The sequence below is a fragment of the Coregonus clupeaformis genome, chromosome 33 (genome assembly GCF_020615455.1).
Source record: "Coregonus clupeaformis isolate EN_2021a chromosome 33, ASM2061545v1, whole genome shotgun sequence".
Classification (NCBI taxonomy): domain Eukaryota; kingdom Metazoa; phylum Chordata; class Actinopteri; order Salmoniformes; family Salmonidae; genus Coregonus; species Coregonus clupeaformis.
The window spans coordinates 25641147-25663073 of record NC_059224.1 but is presented as its reverse complement, the minus strand read 5'-3'; the positions used below and the strand labels follow the sequence as shown (position 1 = coordinate 25663073).

The 21927-nt window shown below is 42.5% G+C and overlaps 1 protein-coding gene across 2 annotated transcripts in view; it reads right to left on the bottom strand.

The window, feature by feature from the left end:
• The window catches only part of LOC121548907 (polypeptide N-acetylgalactosaminyltransferase 14-like), a 135732-nt gene that overhangs the window by 56829 nt on the left and 56976 nt on the right, over positions 1 to 21927 (bottom strand). For both annotated transcript variants that reach the window (XM_041860562.2, XM_045210243.1), the window contains exon 3: positions 3547 to 3645. In XM_041860562.2, coding sequence (XP_041716496.1) covers positions 3547 to 3645 — 99 coding nt within the window. The remainder of the gene's footprint in view (positions 1 to 3546; positions 3646 to 21927) is intronic.

The window sequence follows — 21927 nt, the reverse complement described above, 5'->3', positions numbered from 1 at the left end:
GGACTCAAGGTGGATTTGCTGTGTGATTTGTAGCATGGTGTGAGGGCATCTCTCTCTTTCCATTCCGATCGCTCTTCCTCTCACTGTCTTTCCACCCCCCCACTCTCCCTCTGTCTTGTTCTTTCTTTCTTTCTTTCTTTCTTTCTTTCTTTCTTTCTTTCTTTCTTTCTTTCTTTCTTTCTTTCTTTCTTTCTTTCTTTCTTTCTTTCTTTCTTTCTTTCTTTCTTTCTTTCTTTCTTTCTTTCTTTCTTTCTCCCTCTCTCTCTCTCTCTCCCTCTCTCTCTCTCTGACCCTCTCTCTCTCTCTCTCCTCCTCTCCTGTCTGGGTGAATAATTGGAGGGCTGTCAGGCTCATCGGTCTGTTCTTCTATCGCTGTGGGTGCTGGACCCATTCATCACTCCATTCCCCTACTCCTCTCCCCCTCCTCTTCCCTCCCTTTCTATCCCGCTCCAACCACCCTCCACTGGCGCCTGATCCTCATGCCTTTATTAATGCCCCTGACAGAAATCTGTTCCTGGTGGCAACAGGAAAAGCTTTACAGTAAGACAGAGCCCTGATTCAGCTTCTAAATGCAGCCTAATCAGGGGAGGTGGATGACTATTGCCATGTGGGCTATATCTAGAACAGCAGCATTACTAATGTTTGCTGTAGACATTGTTCTAGGCCTTATTCTCCCCTCTTTTTATGATAATCAGTCGGTTTCATATGAAGACTGAAATGTAAATGTATTGTGCATGAATAACATTTAAGTGAACGCTCCCTTGAACCATGTAAAGTACCTAATATAGCATGTGAGTCAGAAGTAAATGTGGTGAGAAATTCTGAGAAAACACAATAGAGCTGAGAGTCTCATGTGGGACTTCCAAAGCTGGGTCCAGACCAATACTGATGTAGGATTTGGCATTCACTATGAAACACTGACTGTTCCAAGAACATCAAACCCACTGAGAAAATATTTAGAATGTAGACAGTCCTGTCCATAAAATATATTAACCATTTTCAATACAAAAGGGATGAATTGGCATCATTCCAAAGCCAGGTTAAGTAATATTTCCTTTCCAAATTAAGCTTACACAAACCATGTGGAATTACTACCCACAATAAAAAGGCCTGGGTTAGCAGAGCGGTATAAATGTGTTTAATGTACATTGCGGTCTTAGAATGTCATTATTCTAACTTTGAGCACAGCGACTTTGAGCCCACACTCACCACCCAAACACAGGATAGAAGCCCTTTGACTGCCAAATTAATTTCTGTTTCTCCTGATGCATTCCAAAATGCTTTACATTTGGTGTGGGAAAAGTATGAGTAGGAGGAATACAGCATCGATGAGATCCATTGTGGCACATGCAGGAATAGGTGACATTTGGAAAATAATATAATCTACACTACCCACTGGGCACAGAAATTATTTCAACATATAAATCAACCAAAATGTCACCATGTCATTGGATTTAGGTTAAAGTTTTGGTGAAAAAAAACCGTAATTCCCTTACGTTTTGCAAATCCAGAAAATTGTCCATGTTGATTCAGCGTCATCACATATAATTTTTTTGTTGAAATTACGTGGAAACAACATTGATTCAACTCGTTTTTGCCCAGTGGGTATTTTCTAATTTATGTGATTTGTTTAGTACGGATCGTCATGAGTATGTACTGAAGGCGTCAGTGTGCGGGCTCGCTCTATATTAATCACACTACTCACAACCCATTTAGACAAGTTATGACCACATACTTCGCCTCTATGGCTGTTTGGCACAGAGAGTGCCCGTCTCTTCAAACATCAGTAGAATATAGCATCCCAGTGTAGTATGGGGTCAATGACTGTTTCCCTGTTCTTTAGTTTTCTCTACCTGCTGGGGCTATGAAAACACAGGCCTATCTTTCCTCCTCTCCTCTCCTCTCCTCTCCTCTCCTCTCCTCTCCTCTCCTCTCCTCTCCTCTCCTCTCCTCTCCTCTCCTCTCCTCTCCTCTCCTCTCCTCTCCTCTCCTGACTTCCCTATTCCTCCTCTTTCATTTCTCCTGTAATTTATTTTCCTCTACTTTCCCCTCTCATCTCTGTATTCATTATCTCTACCTCTCCTCCCTTATCCTCCCCTCTTCTCACTTCCATATTATTCTCCTCCCCTCCCCTTCTCCTCTCCTGATCTATTGGTCCCAGCTCTGTCTGGGAGAGCAGGCTCTTAGGAGGGTTTCTAGCCTGTCCCTGTCCCCCAACCTCTCAGGGCTCTGAGGGCTGGACTGTAGTTAGAGCCTCTGTCAGCACTAACACAAATCAAAGAGAGGGCCACGGCCAGCTTTTCAACCTCGCTCTGTATCAATGATTGGTTCTGGTGTCAGAGAGAGATAGAGTGAATGAGAGAGAGAGAGAGAGAGAGAGAGAGAGAGAGAGAGATATGGGCTAACAGACAGACCGGCTGAGGATCCTGGTCCTGGTGGGCTGTGCGTCAGCCCATGAACCCTAGACAACTTCATTAATGCAGAGAAATCTCAGGAGATGAGGGTTGTTGTTTTTTTTCCTATTAGCTACTTCACCGGTGGTGGAGGGCTGAGTGAGGCTAAGGCTATGTAATTACATGCAGGCAGAATGGAGGCCGTCATGATGACACAAACATGCCGGCCGACATGGAGCACTGTGCTAATTAAAGCCCACCCACTGAGGCTGAGGCCCCTGAGGGCCACAGGGAGGGTACTGGTACTGTAATAATAATAATAATATGCCATTTAGCAGACGCTTTTATCTAAAGCGACTTACAGTCATGCGTGCATACATTTTTGTGTATGGGTGGTCCCGGGGATTGAACCCACTACCTTTGCGTTACAAGCGCCGTGCTCTACCAGCTGAGCTACAGAGGACCACTTGAGGAGGTATTTAACTGCTGTGCTAATGAATTCATTATCAGAAAAGCAAACTGCCATTTGCTGCTTCTCTGTTGCTATTGTTTGGGATGGAGCCTGAAGCTAGACACCATTATATCCTGAGGCTGCAGTGAAGCCACAGGCGCAATTACAAACCGTTTTTTTTGCAAGAGAAGGATGTAATTGTGATAAAGTTGCAAACGGAGAAGCCATCCAAAAACCACAGGGACGGGCAGGCTGTAACCTACTGGGAGGGATTGTCTTTTAATTGGTTGAAATGGTTTGGGGCGGACACATAAACAGGACAGTTTCCCCTCAGTGGAGCGGTGGTCAGGACTCTCTGTGTGATCTTTAAGAGACAGCCCAGGTCTACTCAGCTGTAATGAGCTGAACCGGATTCAGGAGAGGTTGGCAGGGGAGAGCTGACACTGGGCTGGGCTGGGCTGTATTGTGCTGATGCAAGCTGCTGAGGCAAGCTGCTGACACCCAGGGACAGGGAGAGGTGAGGAGGAGGTGAGGCAGCTATGGGAAAGGTCAAGGGTCAGGCTGGGAAGTCAATAGAGGGATTTGGCACTTGGGTGTCAGGGTTAAGTGGAGAGTCCATATGAGTCAGGCAAAGGTCTGAGAGCAAACCTACAGTGACCTAGTCCAGAGTCAGTTAACAGGGCAGGCTCAGGGGTCTCTTACCTCCTGATGGTGCGTAGCAGAGTAGAGCGGGCCTCGTTGTGGAAGGTGATAACAATGGAGGTGGCGGGCAGATCTGGGTCAAAATGTAGCGTGGTGCACCTGAGAGAGAGAGAGAGAGAGAGAGAGAGAGAGAGAGAGAGAGAGAGAGAGAGAGAGAGAACAATTCAGCAGACCATCAGCCAACTCTACATAAAACAACTCCTCACAGTTATTGTTGGCTTCAAAGCCACAGCCGTACAGTCACTGACTTTGTGCTTATTTTGATGCCTTCACATACTGTATAACAAATTGTCTCACCTCTATCTTACCTGTCACTGACTGGAATTCCAGAGTGAAAGACACATAACAAAGCCAAAGACAGACAGACAATGTTCTGTACCTCCTGTAAACCATTCAAAACCGCTTTATAATTTAGAGGACAGTGTTGCTAAGGGTAACTAGACAAAAGCATGCTGTTGTGTGAGGAAGGACAGCACTGTGAAAATGTGATGAGAATGATAATGACAGCCATGCCAGGACAGAAACATGAGGAGGTGCAGCTCTTTAAATGATAGATGAGCAATGAGGAGCTCATTATTAAAACAGTATCCCACACCACGGCTACCTCTGACCAGACAAGGTGTGGGAGTTATCTCAAACTAAGGTGGATGACGGGTCATGGCTGGAGAGGATATAGGAGTAACAGCAGATGGGATACACACTACCCCATTAAACATGACACGTGATACACTGAGGAATAATAAATATAATGGGTACACTGGATTTTCCCTCATAACAATGATCAATGACTAACATTTAAGAATTAGTATCCATGAGTTCTTTCCTAATTTATTCAAAAGTGGACATTTAAAAAACAAAGGAGCTATTATTATTTAGCTCTTTGTGCAGAAGACTATGGCCTTGTCCGAATACCCCTACTTGCGTTCTAGATAGTAGGCATTTTGGGTATCCGAAAATAGAATGTTTTATTGTATAAGACATTTTCGAAAATTGAGTTTGCTTTAAATGCCAGGATGTCATACTCATTTCTGCTTTTCATCTAGTAGAATTCGCTCCACACTACTGAGGAAGACGATCGTCTTTTCAGACCCACAAGTTTTTGACAACAACAGCTGATAATCAGAGAATGTAATGCGCTGTACCAAAATGAACGAATGGCGGAAATTAAATTATGCATTCTCAGTATGGAGCCTAGTATGTTGATTTTAGTTGCTTACTGCTAATGTTATTACTAAACAGCGCGTTCTAAATAGTATGTAGTACGATTAGTACACAGTATGTTGTTTTAGTAAGTAGCAGGAAAGACAGATTTCGGACAAGGCAAAAACATAATCATCATCCAGCAGTGGCATGGTGCAGCATTGCCAAAAACATGCCAGCTAACACAAAGTCCTGCAACATGGCTGAAGAGAGGGACGTGTGTGTGTGTTTGTGTGTGTTTACTCGGAGACAGAAGATGCTAACCCATCTGTGACCAATGAGGAGAACACAGACTGTAATTCTGTACACTTCTGTTCAAATGACACCAACAATCAACACCCTCTTGCTCTCTCTCTCTCTCTCTCTCTCTCTCTCTCTCTCTCTCTCTCTCTCTCTCTCTCTGTCTCTCTCTTCAGCTCAAGGTGATTCATTCCGTTTTTCCAGCAGAGTGAAAATATAAGATAACAAGTCTGGTTTGTGCTGAAAGACAGGCGATTGGGTGACGATAAGGTTACCGTTGTTGTTGTTTTCTGCTGTCGTCAACACTACTGTTTTGAGTCATTTCGCATGCGTTTGATGTGCTTTCTCCTCAGCAGTGTGCTCTGTGTGTGCTGAGATTCACAGAGAAACATTAAGGGAGCTGTGTGCCATACAGATAAGCACAGGAAAGACCAGCAAACAAACACAAACTGTAATTTCACATTTATTTTCAACTTGGCTCAAATCAAATTAGCCATTGAATTTAGTTTTCCTGTTGCTTCATAAAAAGCTGCAAATTGAGTGCACTAATGACAAACACCGGTCTCTCTGTGGTATTCTTTCATCTTTTTAGAGCCTGGAAAGCAGAGATTTTCTGTGGATGTTTTCTTTTCAAAGCCTAGGTGGACGAAGTGGGTCTTTGGAGACGTTATTCAGATTAGCATGCAGATGGTGCTGGAATCATTCATATTTTAGCACTGCTGTTTGGGGGACCGTTTGGTTTGCACAGTCTGTGTGTATACAGCCTCTGTTATTGAAGCCTTCTGAAAGTTCACATAAGGGTGAGAGAACAGGAGTGTGGTGGGGTGGTCAGGGTGATACATGGACACCTGATGCCCCTATCTGTATGTATATCTGTGCCTGAAGGGTCTTCTGGACCTGTTCACCTATACTCCCCTCCAGTGTGTTATTCAGACTGTGGGCAGTATTGACTCGAAGAAGCTGACTGCAACGCCTGTCTCCACATTTGTTTGTGGCAGAAAAACGCTGATCGGTTGAGATGTACCTGGCAGATACTGTCAGGTCTGTGCTGTTGCTCTCCCAGAGAGCTGTTCTCAATAAGCTTTTGACTCAGCTCAGGCTGCTCGCCCCAGCCAGCCGAACATGATTCATCCCCAGTGCTGCCGCTCCTCTCCTATCTCTCGCTAAAGCCTACATCTATTCAAAGCTCTCTGTTTTCTTAAACGTTATCTCAGAGGCATAAGCAGTGGCGCAGCGTCACAGCAACAATTTTCCTCAAACACATGCCTCTCAACACTGGGCCTTGAGAATCTCAGAAAATCTCCTCTGGCCCACTTAAACAGAGCACAATGCATGTTGATATCACCTTGTGGGTGGTCAACAGCTACTCTCAGGGAGAGAGAGAGAGAGCGAGAGAGAAGCCTCCAGCAAACTAAACACTAGATACAGTCTTGATGGAGGAAATGGCAGCGTACAACAGAATCCCATTTATTTCTGGCATATTAACCAGAGAGAGAGAGAAAGAGAGAGAGAAAGAGGGAGAGAGAGAGAGAGAGAGAGAGAGAGAGAGAGAGAGAGAGAGAGAGAGAGAGAGAGAGAGAGAGAGAGAGAGAGAGAGAGAGAGAGAGAGAGAGAGAGAGAGAGAGAGAGAGAGAGAGAGAGAGAGAGGAGAGAGAGAGAGAGAAAAGAGATAGAGAGCTGTCCTCATTATCCTGACTTCAAGCCATTTGCAATTCACCATGCTCTTTACAACAACACTAGTTCCAGGGCAGTAATAGTGCAGGACTGAGGTGGTCACATTCAAGAAGCTGTGACCTAGATTGTGGCCGGGCAGGTGGGCGGGCAGGGAGCAGAGTGCGGTCAAAGAACACCAATCTCCTCTGGTACAGAAGGCCTAAGTATCAGTTTCTGCAGTCTCTACCACAGACAGCTGGCAGGCACTGGACACACGGACACCCACACACACAAGCCTCTGACCCCACAGGACAGCCTCCCGATCGGGTGTTCCGTTCCATCGCCTGTAATGTAGACAAGCCTCTTTAGAGGGACTATCGGGGCGGAAACAATGGGCGTTGTGAGGCAGCCTGGGCCAAAAAGCAACACTAGCCACATAGGAGAAGAGGAGGTGACAGCGGAGGCTGTAGCAGAGATCTCTGTGGTGGATCCCTACAAAGTAGAAGAGAGAGAAAATCCTTAAGTATGGATTAGTAACTGAAGGAGAGAGGGACCCTCTTAGTAGTGAATCATTGATTATTGTACTGTTTATGATGTGTGTATCTTGTTCTACATTAACTCACAACTACCAGAGAAATTAGTAACTATGACATTCAAATATAATCTTTAATGTAATCTACGATGCATTACACCACTTGCCCTAAGACTCTCCAAGTTCCATAGAAGTGCCATATCTTCCTCATCAAAAATGTACAGTATACTATGACTTTTTCTTAAAATAAGATTATTTCTAAAAGTATGAATGAATTGAAGAGATACAAGGAAGCTGGGGTTATTGAAGGATATTAAAAGGGTTGTTCCACCAATTCGGTGTTTTTTGAGAAGTGTAACTTGGTCCAAAAATACTTTTGAGTTCACCTAATTTGAACATTCTGTCACAAAGAGCACATGTACAACTTCATAAGAAAACATGTTTTTCCATCTCAAGAGGCTAAATAAAAAATTGACTATGCCTATAGTAAGTGTCTATTAAGTGCCAAATAAAGTAACAGGGTTGACTGTAACAGGGTTGATGATTTTATCTTAAATAAGCCATAAATCAATCCCCTTGTGACAGGAGCTTGTTGTGTGCAACAGGGAGTGGCAATGGAATGCAAGCTTCACCCAAAATAATAATTTAAAAAAATGTCTAGCCTGTCTATCTGTGGGTAACAGGGTTAGACTCATCCTCCCTCCCTCTGTGGACCAGCATAGCAAACATCAGAATCTAATGAGAAAGGCTAGTCCACAGAGACAAAGCACAGGAATAATGTCTCAAGTTCCAGGGAAAACTGCCATAGCTTTCCAATATGATCGCCATGAATCCCCTCCTCACACCAGCTCGTTGTTTACAGGCTACAGGTTGTGATTTAGCATCATAGGCTACAGCCAGCTGAGGACAATGGCTACCTACTGTACCAACATCTCTACTCACCATCCCCATCCCTCACCCTCCCTCACCCCCTCCCCTCACACACAACCCCATCTGTCAGAGAGCGATGGTGTCTGCAGCCCCGAAAAAATTACCTGCCTCGCTCAATGCTCAACACACACACACCTAGAAGTCAACTTAGCATGCTACGCTGTTTAATAGACCCTGGCATGTGATGTAATTGGTAAAACATTTGTAGCCTGTCTATCTATGGGTAACAGGGTTGACGTGTTATGCTCAACCCACTCAGTTTTCCACCACAAAACACCAGAAAATTGACAAAAAGAGAAGAACTAGCTCACATGGTTTTACACTATGATTTGACTATTAGATGTTCAATGTTTCTTTTGTTCAATGTTTCACCACATTAAAATGAGAGATCAGTTCACGTAACAGGGTTGACTTTAAAATGAGGGACAGATGTATGTGAAACACTAATCACATTAAATAAATACTAATCTTCAGAACTGACTTTCTCAAAGCAACTAAAATAACAAGGGCTTTACAATGATGGTGAAAACTTGGAGAAATCTTGGGATTAAGTGGGTTCAAATCTTCCTAGAAGTCACAGAGAGTGCACAGAGGGACATGTCAAAATGCAGAATTTTGGCACTTAAGAGAGTCCTTATTCATTTTTTATTATTTTTTATTAATTGAATTCTCCATGTGGTCTATATTAAAGGGCACTTCATTTAATATAGCAGGCTTTTAAAATTCTAGATTGGTGCACAATTTATACTTAAAATATCAAAGGGACTCAAAAGGGACTCATTTCATGGAACAACCCAAAAGCTCTCAGTCATGAATCCAGGCCACCAGATCTGAGAGTGTACCAGGCAGCACAACCCACTGCTCTCCCTTCCTGACATCAATGCCTCATCAGGATTTATTTTTATTCAGGCACATATGTGTGACATCATCTCTCTGATGAGATTTGAGGATAGGAGATGGAGCTTTCCTCTCCTCTCCTCTCCTCTTCATCTCATATCCTCTCCTCAGCACCATTCATTCACAGGGAATGGTGAATGTTTGGAGACAGGATCTTTTATACATAATGTATGGTCTGCTCATGTATCACACACACAACCCAATCCTAGTCCACAGAGGCAACCCAAAATAGATCTTATCATCTATCTTTCTACTTTAATGGTATTTTAAACATTCATTAAAATTCACAGCTGCTCTGTGGAGACCGGATATAGTGATTTATTAACGGAGACATGGTGAGGAATGCCTGTCTTGAGGGGGAATATTAGGCAATGTTCTCTTTTGAAAATAGAGCTCCCCTGTGTATTGTTATCGTATTCATCGGCCAAGTCACAGTTCCTTAAGTGACCAGCAAAACTTCCTCTTTTTGGAAAAATTAGCGTTGTTTCTGTAGTAAGGGAAATGTGCACCCTGGCACTACTAGAATATTCATGCGTTTGCATCACAAAACTTGTAATGTGTTCTTTCCAAGGAACACCATTTAGAACTTGCTATACTGTATGTTGTACACTGAAAGAAATGTATTGTTCAGGCCAGGGCTATTATCAACACAATTACAATACAACACTAACAGTGCACAATTTTGACAAATATTTAGAATAGAAAAGTTGAAGACTATGCTTTCAGTGCTACAGCAAAATGGAGTCAGTAGCATGGTATTTTTCCTTTCATTATTGTCACAACTAAATTGACATATATTATAATATATTCCCACAGAGAATTATGATTATGAAGTCAAAATCTATTGTAACAAAGCTACATTTCACTTGGCAGCAGCTCTTTGAGTCCGACTATAACAACAGACTGGTTGACAGGTTTTCACAGGTCTCTGCAGTGCCTTGTGTGTGAGGTCCCTTAAAGCCAGAGCATCACTTGAAAGCCAGATTTAAATGAATATTGCCATGCATTCCCCCAGCCTGGGAGTATGACTCTCTCTCTCTCTAACTCACTCCTACCTGCCTGCCACGCAGTAGAAGTGATTCAAATCTGGCAAATCCAAGCGCTTTGAACAATAGCAGCACTGGTGTGCTTCCCAGCTGTGAGCCCCAAGTTAAATCTCTCCTCGGCGAGAAGAGAGGAAAACCAGCTTATGAAAATGCAGGCCTACCCCCGGAACGACACTATCTCAGTAAACCTCTGCCAACACGACTCCAACACAGGGATCAAAGTCTGTTGATGCCGTATAGTAAGCTCAGTAAGAAGAAGGCTGCATCTGATTGTAATCCCCTACTGTTGAAGTGATGGAACACTCGTAAGGCTTGCACAATTACCATATAATCGTGTAACCGCCGATTATGGATGAAGACTGTCATGAAACTAAATTATCTGTCATAACCGTAAAAAAATTAATATATTCAACTTTGTTGCTCCTTGCTGAAACAAGCAAGGTGTTGTAGCAAACAAGTATTTGGTTGCCTAGGCAATGCCGCCCTCCCTGCAGCCGGGGCACATGTGTCAGGAGAGGAGGAGAGAAGAAAATGTGTGTCTTAACAAAAAAAAGATTGTGCTATTCAAACGATTATAACCGTGACTACAGTCATTTGACTGACCAATAACCAAATCTAAAATTCCATGACCGTCACAGCCCTACACACTCGTACAGGGCAATAGGGAATATAGGTTGTTATCAATAAAACGTCACAATTACATGCAGAGCATTCGATTATCCTGCTGGAGGGCAAGGAGACCCCAGCTTCGCTAAAACCATTGACAACTGTGTGCCGTTTTCAAGGGATTGTTAAACAAATGTTAACTATTTGGTTGTAATATCATCCCCTCTTGAAGAACATAGTCAGAACTACACATTTCCAATTATTCCATGCAAAACAATTGCGCACATTTAGCTCTATCATCAGAGTTATACAGCAAGTAACTGCATGCTGTTCATGATCAGTAAACATCAATTGATCATGCAATTTCAGATACGTGAGGGTAGCCTCACAGTATCTCTCAATATTGGCCAGCATTAATTGGATATTTAAGTGATATAAAATAGAAATAAACTGACTATATAACTGACAAGTATGAGTGTTTTGCTAATTTCCCATCCTTTGTGGGCTCTTCCTGTCAAGCAGCAGAAGGACACATTTGCCGATGTAATGATTATGTTTACTTTGTAAGCTACCGGTAGAAATGTTGTACAGTTGGCAAAACATAGTGGCTAAACAACCAACGTAGGCCTACCTAGCGAAGATAGCTGACATTATCCCCTTTTCAACATTGTTTTATTTTTTATTTTTATTTTTATTTTTTGCGGGGTAGATCAGCTTTAATATTGCAGATTGATTGTAGCTTCCATCAATGTAATTGTCTGCATCATTTCCAATCCCCCATAGATTTATTTGTAAATATATACACTGCTCAAAAAAATAAAGGGAACACTTAAACAACACAATGTAACTCCAAGTCAATCACACTTCTGTGAAATCAAACTGTCCACTTAGGAAGCAACACTGATTGACAATAAATTGCACATACTGTTGTGCAAATGGAATAGACAACAGGTGAAAATTATAGGCAATTAGCAAGACACCCCCAATAAAGGACTGGTTTTGCAGGTGGTGACCACAGACCACTTCTCAGTTCCTATGCTTCCTGGCTGATGTTTTGGTCACTTTTGAATGCTGCCGGTGCTTTCACTCTAAAGGTAGCATGACACGGAGTCTACAACCCACACAAGTGGCTCAGGTAGTGCAGCTCATCCAGGATGGCACATCAATGCGAGCTGTGGCAAGAAGGTTTGCTGTGTCTGTCAGCGTAGTGTCCAGAGCATGGAGGCGCAACCAGGAGACAGGCCAGTACATCAGGAGACGTGGAGGAGGCCGTAGGAGGGCAACAACCCAGCAGCAGGACTGCTACCTCTGCCTTTGTGCAAGGAGGAGCAGGAGGAGCACTGCCAGAGCCCTGCAAAATGACCTCCAGCAGGCCACAAATGTGCATGTGTCTGCTCAAACGGTCAGAAACAGACTCCATGAGGGTGGTATGAGGGCCCGACGTCCACAGGTGGGGGTTGTGCGTACAGCCCAACACCGTGCAGGACGTTTGGCATTTGCCAGAGAACACCAAGATTGGCAAATTCGCCACTGGCGCCCTGTGCTCTTCACAGATGAAAGCAGGTTCACACTGAGCACGTGACAGACGTGACAGAGTCTGGAGATGCCGTGAAGAACGTTCTGCTGCCTGCAACATCCTCCAGCATGACCGGTTTGGCGGTGGGTCAGTCATGGTGTGGGGTGGCATTTCTTTGGGCGGCCGCACAGCCCTCCATGTGCTCGCCAGAGGTAGCCTGACTGCCATTAGGTACCGAGATGAGATCCTCAGACCCCTTGTGAGACCATATGCTGGTGCGGTTGGCCCTGGGTTCCTCCTAATGCAAGACATTGCTAGACCTCATGTGGCTGGAGTGTGTCAGCAGTTACTGCAAGAGGAAGGCATTGATGCTATGGACTGGCCCGCCCGTTCCCCAGACCTGAATCCAATTGAGCACATCTGGGACATCATGTCTCGCTCCATCCACCAACGCCACGTTGCACCACAGACTGTCCAGGAGTTGGCGGATGCTTTAGTCCAGGTCTGGGAGGAGATCCCTCAGGAGACCATCCGCCACCTCATCAGGAGCATGCCCAGGCATTGTAGGGAGGTCATACAGGCACGTGGAGGCCACACACACTACTGAGCCTCATTTTGACTTGTTTTAAGGACATTACATCAAAGTTGGATCAGCCTGTAGTGTGGGTTTCCACTTTAATTTTGAAGGTGACTCCAAATCCAGACCTCCATGGGTTGATAAATTTGATTTCCATTGATCATTTTTGTGTGATTTTGTTGTCAGCACATTCAACTATGTAAAGAACAAAGTATTTAATAAGATTATTTCATTCATTCAGATTTAGGATGTGTTATTTTAGTGTTCCCTTAATTCTTTTGAGCAGTGTATATACATATACAGTACCAGTCAAATGTTTTAGAACACCTACTCATTCAAGGGTTTTTCTTTATTTTTACTATTTTCTACATTGTAGAATAACAGCGAAGACATCAAAACTATGAAATAACACATATGGAATCATGTAGTAACCAAAAAAGTGTTAAACAAATCAAAATTATTTTATATTTGAGATTCTTCAAATAGCCACCCTTTGCCTTTATGACAGCTTTGCACACTCTTGGCATTCTCTCAACCAGCTTCACCTGGAATGCTTTTCCAACAATCTTGAAGGAGTTCTGCAGTCTTGCTGAGCACTTATTGGCTGCTTTTCCTCATCCCAAAACATCTCAATTTGGTTGTGGTCGGGGGATTGTGGAGGCCAGGTCATCTGATGCAGCACTCCATCACTCTCCTTCTTGGTCAAATAGCCCTTACACAGCATGGAGGTGTGTTGGGTCATTGTCCTGTTGAAAAACAAATGATTGTCCCACTAAGCCCAAACCAGATGGGATGGTGTATCGCTGCAGAATGCTGTGGTAGCCATGCTGGTTAAGTGTGCCTTGAATTCTAAATAAATCACAGACAATGTCACCAGCAAAGCACCCCCACACCATAACACCTCCTCCTCCATGTTTTACGGTGGGAAAACAAGTGGCGTTCATCCGTTCACCCACACGCGTCTCACAAAGACACGGCGGTTGGAACCAAAAAAGTTAGTTCCGTATTGACTGACCTTCATGTCTTAAAGTAATGATGGTGCTCTTGCCATAATATGGACTTGGTCTTTTACCAAATAGGGCTATCTTCTGCATACCCCCCTACCTTGTCACAACACAACTGATTGGCTCAAACGCATTAAGAAGAAAATAAATTCCACAAATTACCTTTTAACAAGGCACACCTGTTAATTGAAATGCATTCCAGGTGACTACCTCATGAAGCTGGTTGAGAGAATGCCAAGAGTGTGCAAAGCTGTCATCAAGGCAAAGGGTGGCTATTTGAAGAATCTCAAATATAAAATATATTTTGATTTGTTTAACACTTTTTTGGTTACTACATGATTCCATATGTGTTATTTCATAGTTTTGATGTCTTCATTATTATTCTACAAATGTAGAAAATAGTAAAAATAAAGAAAAACCCTTGAATGAGTAGGTGTTTGACCAGTAGTGAGCCGTGATTTTTCACAAAAGTTCTGAACCTTTCTATTCTCATAGTTTCTACAGATTGTAAATTAAAGATAAACATTTTTGCTAAAAGTATTATTATATTATTGATCAATTGACTATGACTTTTCAAATCACCCAGTAGTGCTATCTACAGAGTTAGCGCCAGGTAAATGTTGCAATTCTTCAGCCATTCCTGAACCTGTGACCAAAAACAAGCTACATATGGAAAGTACCAAAACAAATGATCTAATGATTCTGTCTCTTCGCAGCAAAATCTGCAGTGCTGGGATGGTTGCATCCCCCATACAGTATATGTAACATTCTATTGGTTGCACTAATTTTTTATAATAATGTAAATTGAAAAATTATAAGTTTTGAATCCGGCATCGTTTTGTGTATCAGTTCATAAACCATGTGCATTGGAATCGGTACATTGAAAATCTCTTCCCAACTATTTTGCAAATCTATATTTTACATTTTTTAAAACATTTTAGTCATTTATCAGATGCTCTTACCCAGAGCGACTTACAGTTAGTGAGTGCATACATTTTTATACTGGCCCCCCGTGGGAAACGAACCCAGAACCCTGGCGTTGCAAGCACCATGCTCTACCAACTGAGCTACAGGGGACTATGGCACAGCTGTCAATGTTTTGGTCCTTAAATGAAACTATTATACTTTTTTATTTATCACAATTTTCTTTAACCAACTTTGGTCTTTAATTTAGGGCCGACAGACAAGTTCCTTATTTTGTTTCCCCCTTCCACTTGTCTCTTCCATTTTTGCGGTAATGTTGCAATTAGTTGGTTAGAATTTTGGGTAGAGCAGACATTTCCATATATTTCTGTTAGCTGCATGTGTGACATAACTCCACCAGTCCTATTTATGATATAATTTACAAAGATTATATCATTATATTTATGATATAATATATATTTATATTTATTTTTTTATTTACAATTAGTATATTTGAGTTTAAACATAATATTTCTTGTAATATTTGTTCTGTCTTTTCTGGTGGATTAAACTGAAATTGCAACCAACTTTCTATAGCGATATTTTGGAGATTATTTCATTTTCAAATAACCGAAAGTGAGAAATTGTAATCTGAATAAAGGGGAAAAGGCCATTCTTGAACATGGGGTGAGACATTCTTAGTAATCTGCTAGAGAACCAGTTCGGATTTAAGTATAATTTTTGTATGACTGACGTCTTTAGTGAGAGGTCTAATGCTATAATATTTAATAATTTCTGCCCTCCGAATTCATATTCATTACATAAATAGGCCCGTCTGGCTTGCCGTTCCAAATAAAATGGAATATCTTTTGCTCATATAATTTAAAAAAACAGGTCGCTAGGTGTAGGCAAGACCATAAGAAAATAGGTAAACTGGGATATGACTAAAGAGTTAATCAGGGTGATTTTTCCACAAATATACATTGTTTTTAAGAGTGTTTCATCGCGATTGCTGCTGACAGATTGATAGACCACGTCAAATTGGCTAGCTAGCTAATAATGAATCATGTCAATATGGCTAGTTAACAGGCTAACTTTCAGGGGATAAACTAGATGGCTATATCCAAATATTGTTTGGATTTGCTTGCCATCTATAGTGGTGATGACAGTAGTCCGACTGACAACTTGCAAATGTCAAACTCTTTCCAAAAGCCTAATCTCTGATGAAGCAAGCTAAATTACACATGTTGTTTGCTTAGCTAGCTACATGCCAAATGGATAGCCTACCCTCACGTATCTGAAAATACATGATCAATTAATGTTTACTGATCATGAAAAGCAAAACCTAGTTATAAAATATATTTAACATATCCCTTGAAAATGGCACGTACATTTGAAGTCGGAAGTTTACATACACCTTAGCCAAATACATTTAAACTCAGTTTTTCACAATTCCTGACATTTAATCGTAGTAAGAATTCCCTGTCTTAGTTCAGTTAGGATCACCACTTTATTTTAAGAATGTGAAATGTCAGAATAATAGTAGAGAATGTCACGAACTCTGATGCGGATGTGGTGCGAATCAATTGCAGGACACAGGAGCTAAGTCAATCCAGACTTTACTAGTCATTCCAAAAATAACAACACGGGTCAAACAACCCGGAGGCGAAATATACGCCACAGTGCGTAAAACACTCCCAAACCGAAACTGCGCACAAACAATAGTGCGACGGTACACAAAGAGCGACTGGCAAACAGCACTGCACCAAACGACAGGAAAACAATTACACACAACACATGACAAACAAATGGAACAATATAAAGGGTACATAATCACACTAACAGGGAACAGGTGCACAACAACTAGACAAAACCAAACGAACATCGAAAACATACAACGGTGGCAGCTAGTACTCTGGGGACGACGACCGCCGAAGCCTGCCCGAGCAAGGAGGAGGAGCAGCCTCGGCCGAAACCGTGACAGAGAATTATTTATTTCAGCTTTTATTTCTTTCATCACATTCCCTGTGGGTCAGAAGTTTACATACACTCAATTAGTATTTGGTAGCATTGCCTTTAAATTGTTTAACTTGAGTCAAACGTTTCAGGTAGCTTTCCACAAGCTTCCCACAATAAGTTTGGTGAATCTTGGCCCATTCCTCCTGACAGAGCTGGTGTAACTGAGTCAGGTTTGTAGGCCTCCTTGCTCGCACACGCTTTTTCAGTTCTGCCCACAAATATTCTATATGATTGAGGTCAGGCTTTGTGATGGCCACTCCAATACCTTGACTTTGTTGTCCTTAAGCCATTTGCCACAACTTTGGAAGTATGCTTGGGGTCATTGTCCATTTGGAAGACCCATTTGCGACCAAGCTTTAACTTCCTGACTGATGTCTTGAGATGTTGCTTCAATATATCCACATAATTTTCCTTCCTCATGATGCCATCTATTTTGTGAAGTCCCTCCTGCAGCAAAGCACCCCCACAGCATGATGCTGCCACACCCGTGTTTCACGGTTGGGATGGTGTTCTTCGGCTTGCAAGCATCCCCCTTTTTCCTCCAAACATAACGATGGTCATTATGGGCAAACAGTTGTCCTAACCGACTTGCCAAAACTATAGTTTGTTAACAAGACATTTGTGGAGTGGTTGAAAAACGAGTTTTAATGACTCCAACCTAAGTTGACTTCAACTGTAGTTGTCAATGGTTTTAGCAGAGCTGGGGGTCTCCTTGCCCCCGAGCAGCCAAATCGAACACTCTGCACTGTATTGTGAAGTTTTATCGATAACGATCTATACTATAAAACCCATATGTGACTCGTTTCAGGAAAATAGGCGTATATATCGCGAGTCACTACTTCACAGGAGAGCCATTTGAATGTAAACTTTTTTATTTGTAAATGCGAATAAAATTGTTAAATTATGAGCCTAGTTGGTTTAGCCACAGAAAAAGACAGGAACCTTCCCGCTAGGCATGATTGGCTGAGATGGCTGGGCTGGACATGCAGAGAGATGAGTTCGGATTGGTCTGACATGTAGCGGGCTTCTGTCTATAACATGAGCTGGTCAGTATGTGTAGGTAATCCTTTCTAACCTGGCTTTTTTGAAAGATATCACGTAGTAGAACTGCAAAGGTGTTGCTCTCCACTTTCTGGAGGACCGAGTTTTGAAATCAGTGGAATGCACGGTGGAATTAGAGTATGATCGCTAAGGATATGGAGAAAATTCAGGCGTTTGATTGCAAATATGCAGACGGAGTCGAAAAGAGAACACACAGATGACTGTTGTATAAAACACCTGTTTCTGGATTACATCTTCAAACTAAGTGCAACCATGGCATCCATGACAGAGAGGGAGAAGCGTCCATCCATGTATACGGGTAAAATAGTCTAGCTAGCTACATTTTCAGATATTACACGTTTCTAATTTTGTCAGAAAGTCATTTTCATTTCAAGTTAAAGTGTACTGTTAGCTATCTAGCTAATGTTAGCTGGCTGGCTCGCTAGCTAAAGTTAAGCGTATGATCTGTGTAGTAATATTATTCGTATCTCAGAGCCATTTGCATTGCTAGTTATAGCCTAATGTTAGCTAGCTAACATTGAACCTGGTTGGTAAACTACCTGCAGATTCATGCAGGGTAGTAACGTTATGAGTTGGGATTATGGTTCATTGTTTATCTATCTAGCTACACGTCTAAACAAAAGACTCCACTATGCAAGTAGCCATTTCAATAGAATGTTCATGATGTCACTGCGACAACTGTCGATAGACGTAGTTGGTAAATTCGCTCTGGTTATCTACTCCAATTTCAGAGCACTCTGGTCTGAGTGTGCCAGAGCGCAGAATAACTGACAAATGTACGAACGCTCAACACCCATTGAATATGACCGGTGTCAATAAACGTTGGCAAAAAAAGCGTAATTAAATTGTTGCCAGCAGCACAGTTGCAGTCACCAACGCTCTGGATAACATAAAAACAGCCTAGGGCGAGTAAAATGGTCAGAGTGAGCTGTTAACTCATTTGTGTCTGGAAGTAGCTAACAAGCTAGCCAATGTTAGCCAATTAGCTTGGGTGCTTGATTGCTGTTGTTAGGTCAGAACGCTCGGATCAACCCTACTCCTCGACCAGAGCGTCCAGTGTGCGCTCTGAACGCTCCGAGTGCGAAACGTTCTGAATTTACGAACGGACAATCTGACAACGCTCTAAGTTTACGAACGCCCAGAGCACACTCTGGCACTCAAGATTACATTTACCAACACACCCGTAGTATAAACCAGCCTTCAGTCTTGAAATCTTTGGTTGTTTAGTACATGGCCTCACATGTGAATCCTTAAAGAGATGGGTGGGGCTAAAGCTTAAGAGGGTGTGAATGATGCTGAATGGGTGTAGACAAAGAAGAGCTCTCCAGTAGATGTACCAAAACATTCAAGGGCCATTTTCTCAAAAGTGAGGTTACAAGTTTATCAACTTTCAAAGCAGAATTACTTTCCCATTGTTCCTCAACTGTAGTGTATGATATACAATTTTCTAGCTCTGAGTCTCTACTTTTATCCAATGTAAAAAACACGCTTTCAAATGTTGCTACATAAGACCAAATCGAGCCGGTCGGTCACATATTATCAGGCACAAGTGTTGGTCCAGTTTCATTGCTGATATGAGCAATATTAGATGAGAAGTACATATCATGGTAGAAAAAAAACAGCAGTGATGTCGAAAAACTAGGACATAATCAATATCCAGATCCTTATATACTGTTTAACAGCAAAGTGAGAATAATCTGATAAGGCTCCAGAGGAAAGGCTTGTGTAGGAGGAGAGGAATATATAATCTAATGTATCTGCTGTGAATGCCTCTGGGACTTGGGGATAGCAGCCACAACTTGGTACGCTGCGCAGAAACCATAATTCACTTCAGCCATAGCTTGATGTGTACTTTATATACAAGGCTCTCTTAAATAGCATGCAGACAGCATATAATTAGGCTCTCTGTCAGACACAACAGCTGTGAGGGGACTGGGAATGGAAGCAGCGTATTGCTGCTGGTGGACTTGGTGAAGATTCTGTAGGGAAGATAAATGCATCCTTGCAAAGCAGAGAGATAATTTTTCCGGTTTGGGGGTTCCATACAATGAATCTCTGGTCACTCCACTGTTCTCACTTAAAACAGTTTCTGCTAGGGTGATGAATTAAGCAATATGTGGGTATGATATGTTGGGCTACAGTACATTCAGCCCATATGTTGTTGAGGAGAGGAGGTAACCCATATGCACTCAGGTTATTATTACTGAACCAAATGGCCAAACAGAGGGAGAAGACAATCCATCTACATACTGTGGCCTCAGGGCACACATCCATTGTCTCAGCTTCTGAAAAGAAAAAGTCCAATGCAAAACGTCTGGCAACAAATCCAGGCTATTACACATTTCCATTGCAGCACCTGTCTAATGTCATTAATATGCAATCGATAAAAAGCTAATTCTGTGTGGACCAGTGTGTAGTAGTGAATGTGTACCTGTTTGAAAGTGTCTCTAGATGGAGCAGAGAATGAGTGTGTAGAATCCCACTGTATCTCTTTGGCTCTGTGGGATGTTACAGCTAATAGGAGACTAGAGGTCTCTGAGGACCCAGGAAGTAGTATGGGGTTAAACACAGGAGCTCATATCCTGTTTGGATTAACACTGACTAACGGACAGACTGACGGAGGGATCTGTCTTCAGCCTTGCTGCTGCCATGGATAGACTCATCCTCCCTCCATCTGTGGACCAGCATAGCAAACATGAAACAGAATCCATTGAGAAAGGCTAGTCAACAGAGATAGAGCACAGGAATAATGGCTCACATTACAGGGAAAAGAGGATTTGCTTTCTGAAAACTGCCATAGCTTTTCAATGAGATCGCCATTAATCCCCTCCTCACACCAGCTCGTTGTTTACAGGCTACAGGTTGTGATTTAGCATCATAGGCTACAGCCAGCTGGGGACAATGGCTACCTACTGTACCAACATCCACTCACCATCCCCCTCCCTCCCTCACCCTCCCTCACCCCATCCCCTCACACACAACCCCATCTGTCAGAGAGCGATGGTGTCTGCAGCCCCGAAGAATAACCTGCCTCGCTCATTGCTCAACACACACACACACCTTGAAGTCAACTTAGCATGCTGCGCTGTTTAATTGTGTTAGCTAGGCCAAAGCCCCCAGGACAGATTAAGTGTGCCAGGCTGCAATCACAACATTACCGTACCACACTGTCACATCCACCTGAAATAGGCCCTGGTATGTGATGCCAGCCTGGGACACAGCACAGGTTTTTTTTTTAAATAGTTGGCCCACAGGTATTGTGACACAGTTCACTTGTCCTATTTGCTAAATACAGATCTGAGGCTTTGATTTCTCAGCAAAGAAATAGGAACTAAATGTAGTAGATAGTACTACAAATGGCTTCGCCATAAAGGGAAAGATAGTCCAGAGAGGAGAAACGTTGGGGTTAGTTGAGACAAGCTAAAGATACAATCACACCATTGGCGATAAAACATGCCTGTAATATATTTAAGGAAGTAATTGTGATATCCTGTATAATTTGATCTGATAAACACTTGCTGGTTTTGTCCAGTCTTGTCTTGAAGTGTTAACTATGTTGTCGTATCCCATAGGAAGAGATGGTGCGAGGAGCTGTTTTCAGCCTGCAGGTTGCTTCCCTAGTTTGTTTTCCACACGAGAAACAGCTGCAGGGAGCGCTGAGGGATTATGGGTACCTGCACTGACATAACTGAAGGTCAGGTTCATTCTAAAGTGGGAAGTGTGTAGTCGCCTCTAGCCACTGATCTAATGTCAGTTTTGCACTTCTACTCCGTAATGGTCCTGGCTAGGGTTTGGGGAGGGTTTGCTGATCCTAAATCTGTGCCTATCGGCAACTGCTACCTCATTAACTTGAGCTGAACCTCAAACTACAGTAGTAATCCTCTAATACAGCATACAAAAACATACCAGCGACCAAGTGGTTATGCTTTCTCATAAAAAATATAAAGATGACTCTTAATCCTGCTCTGTGCATGTCTGCTCGCTTCAAATGCTTTGAACCTGAAATCTGCCTCTCCGATGCATATTTTAACATCAAACGTTAAACATTGAATGCATTGTCGAGGTTCCGACACATCTTTGCGTGTCAAGCAACCACTTCACAATAACACTCATGACTATTCAGTGAAGCTTTCGGTTGATGTTTACTGAAGAATTTCCCCAGGTGTTTTTCAACTGCAGGTGTTTTGCAGGGGCCT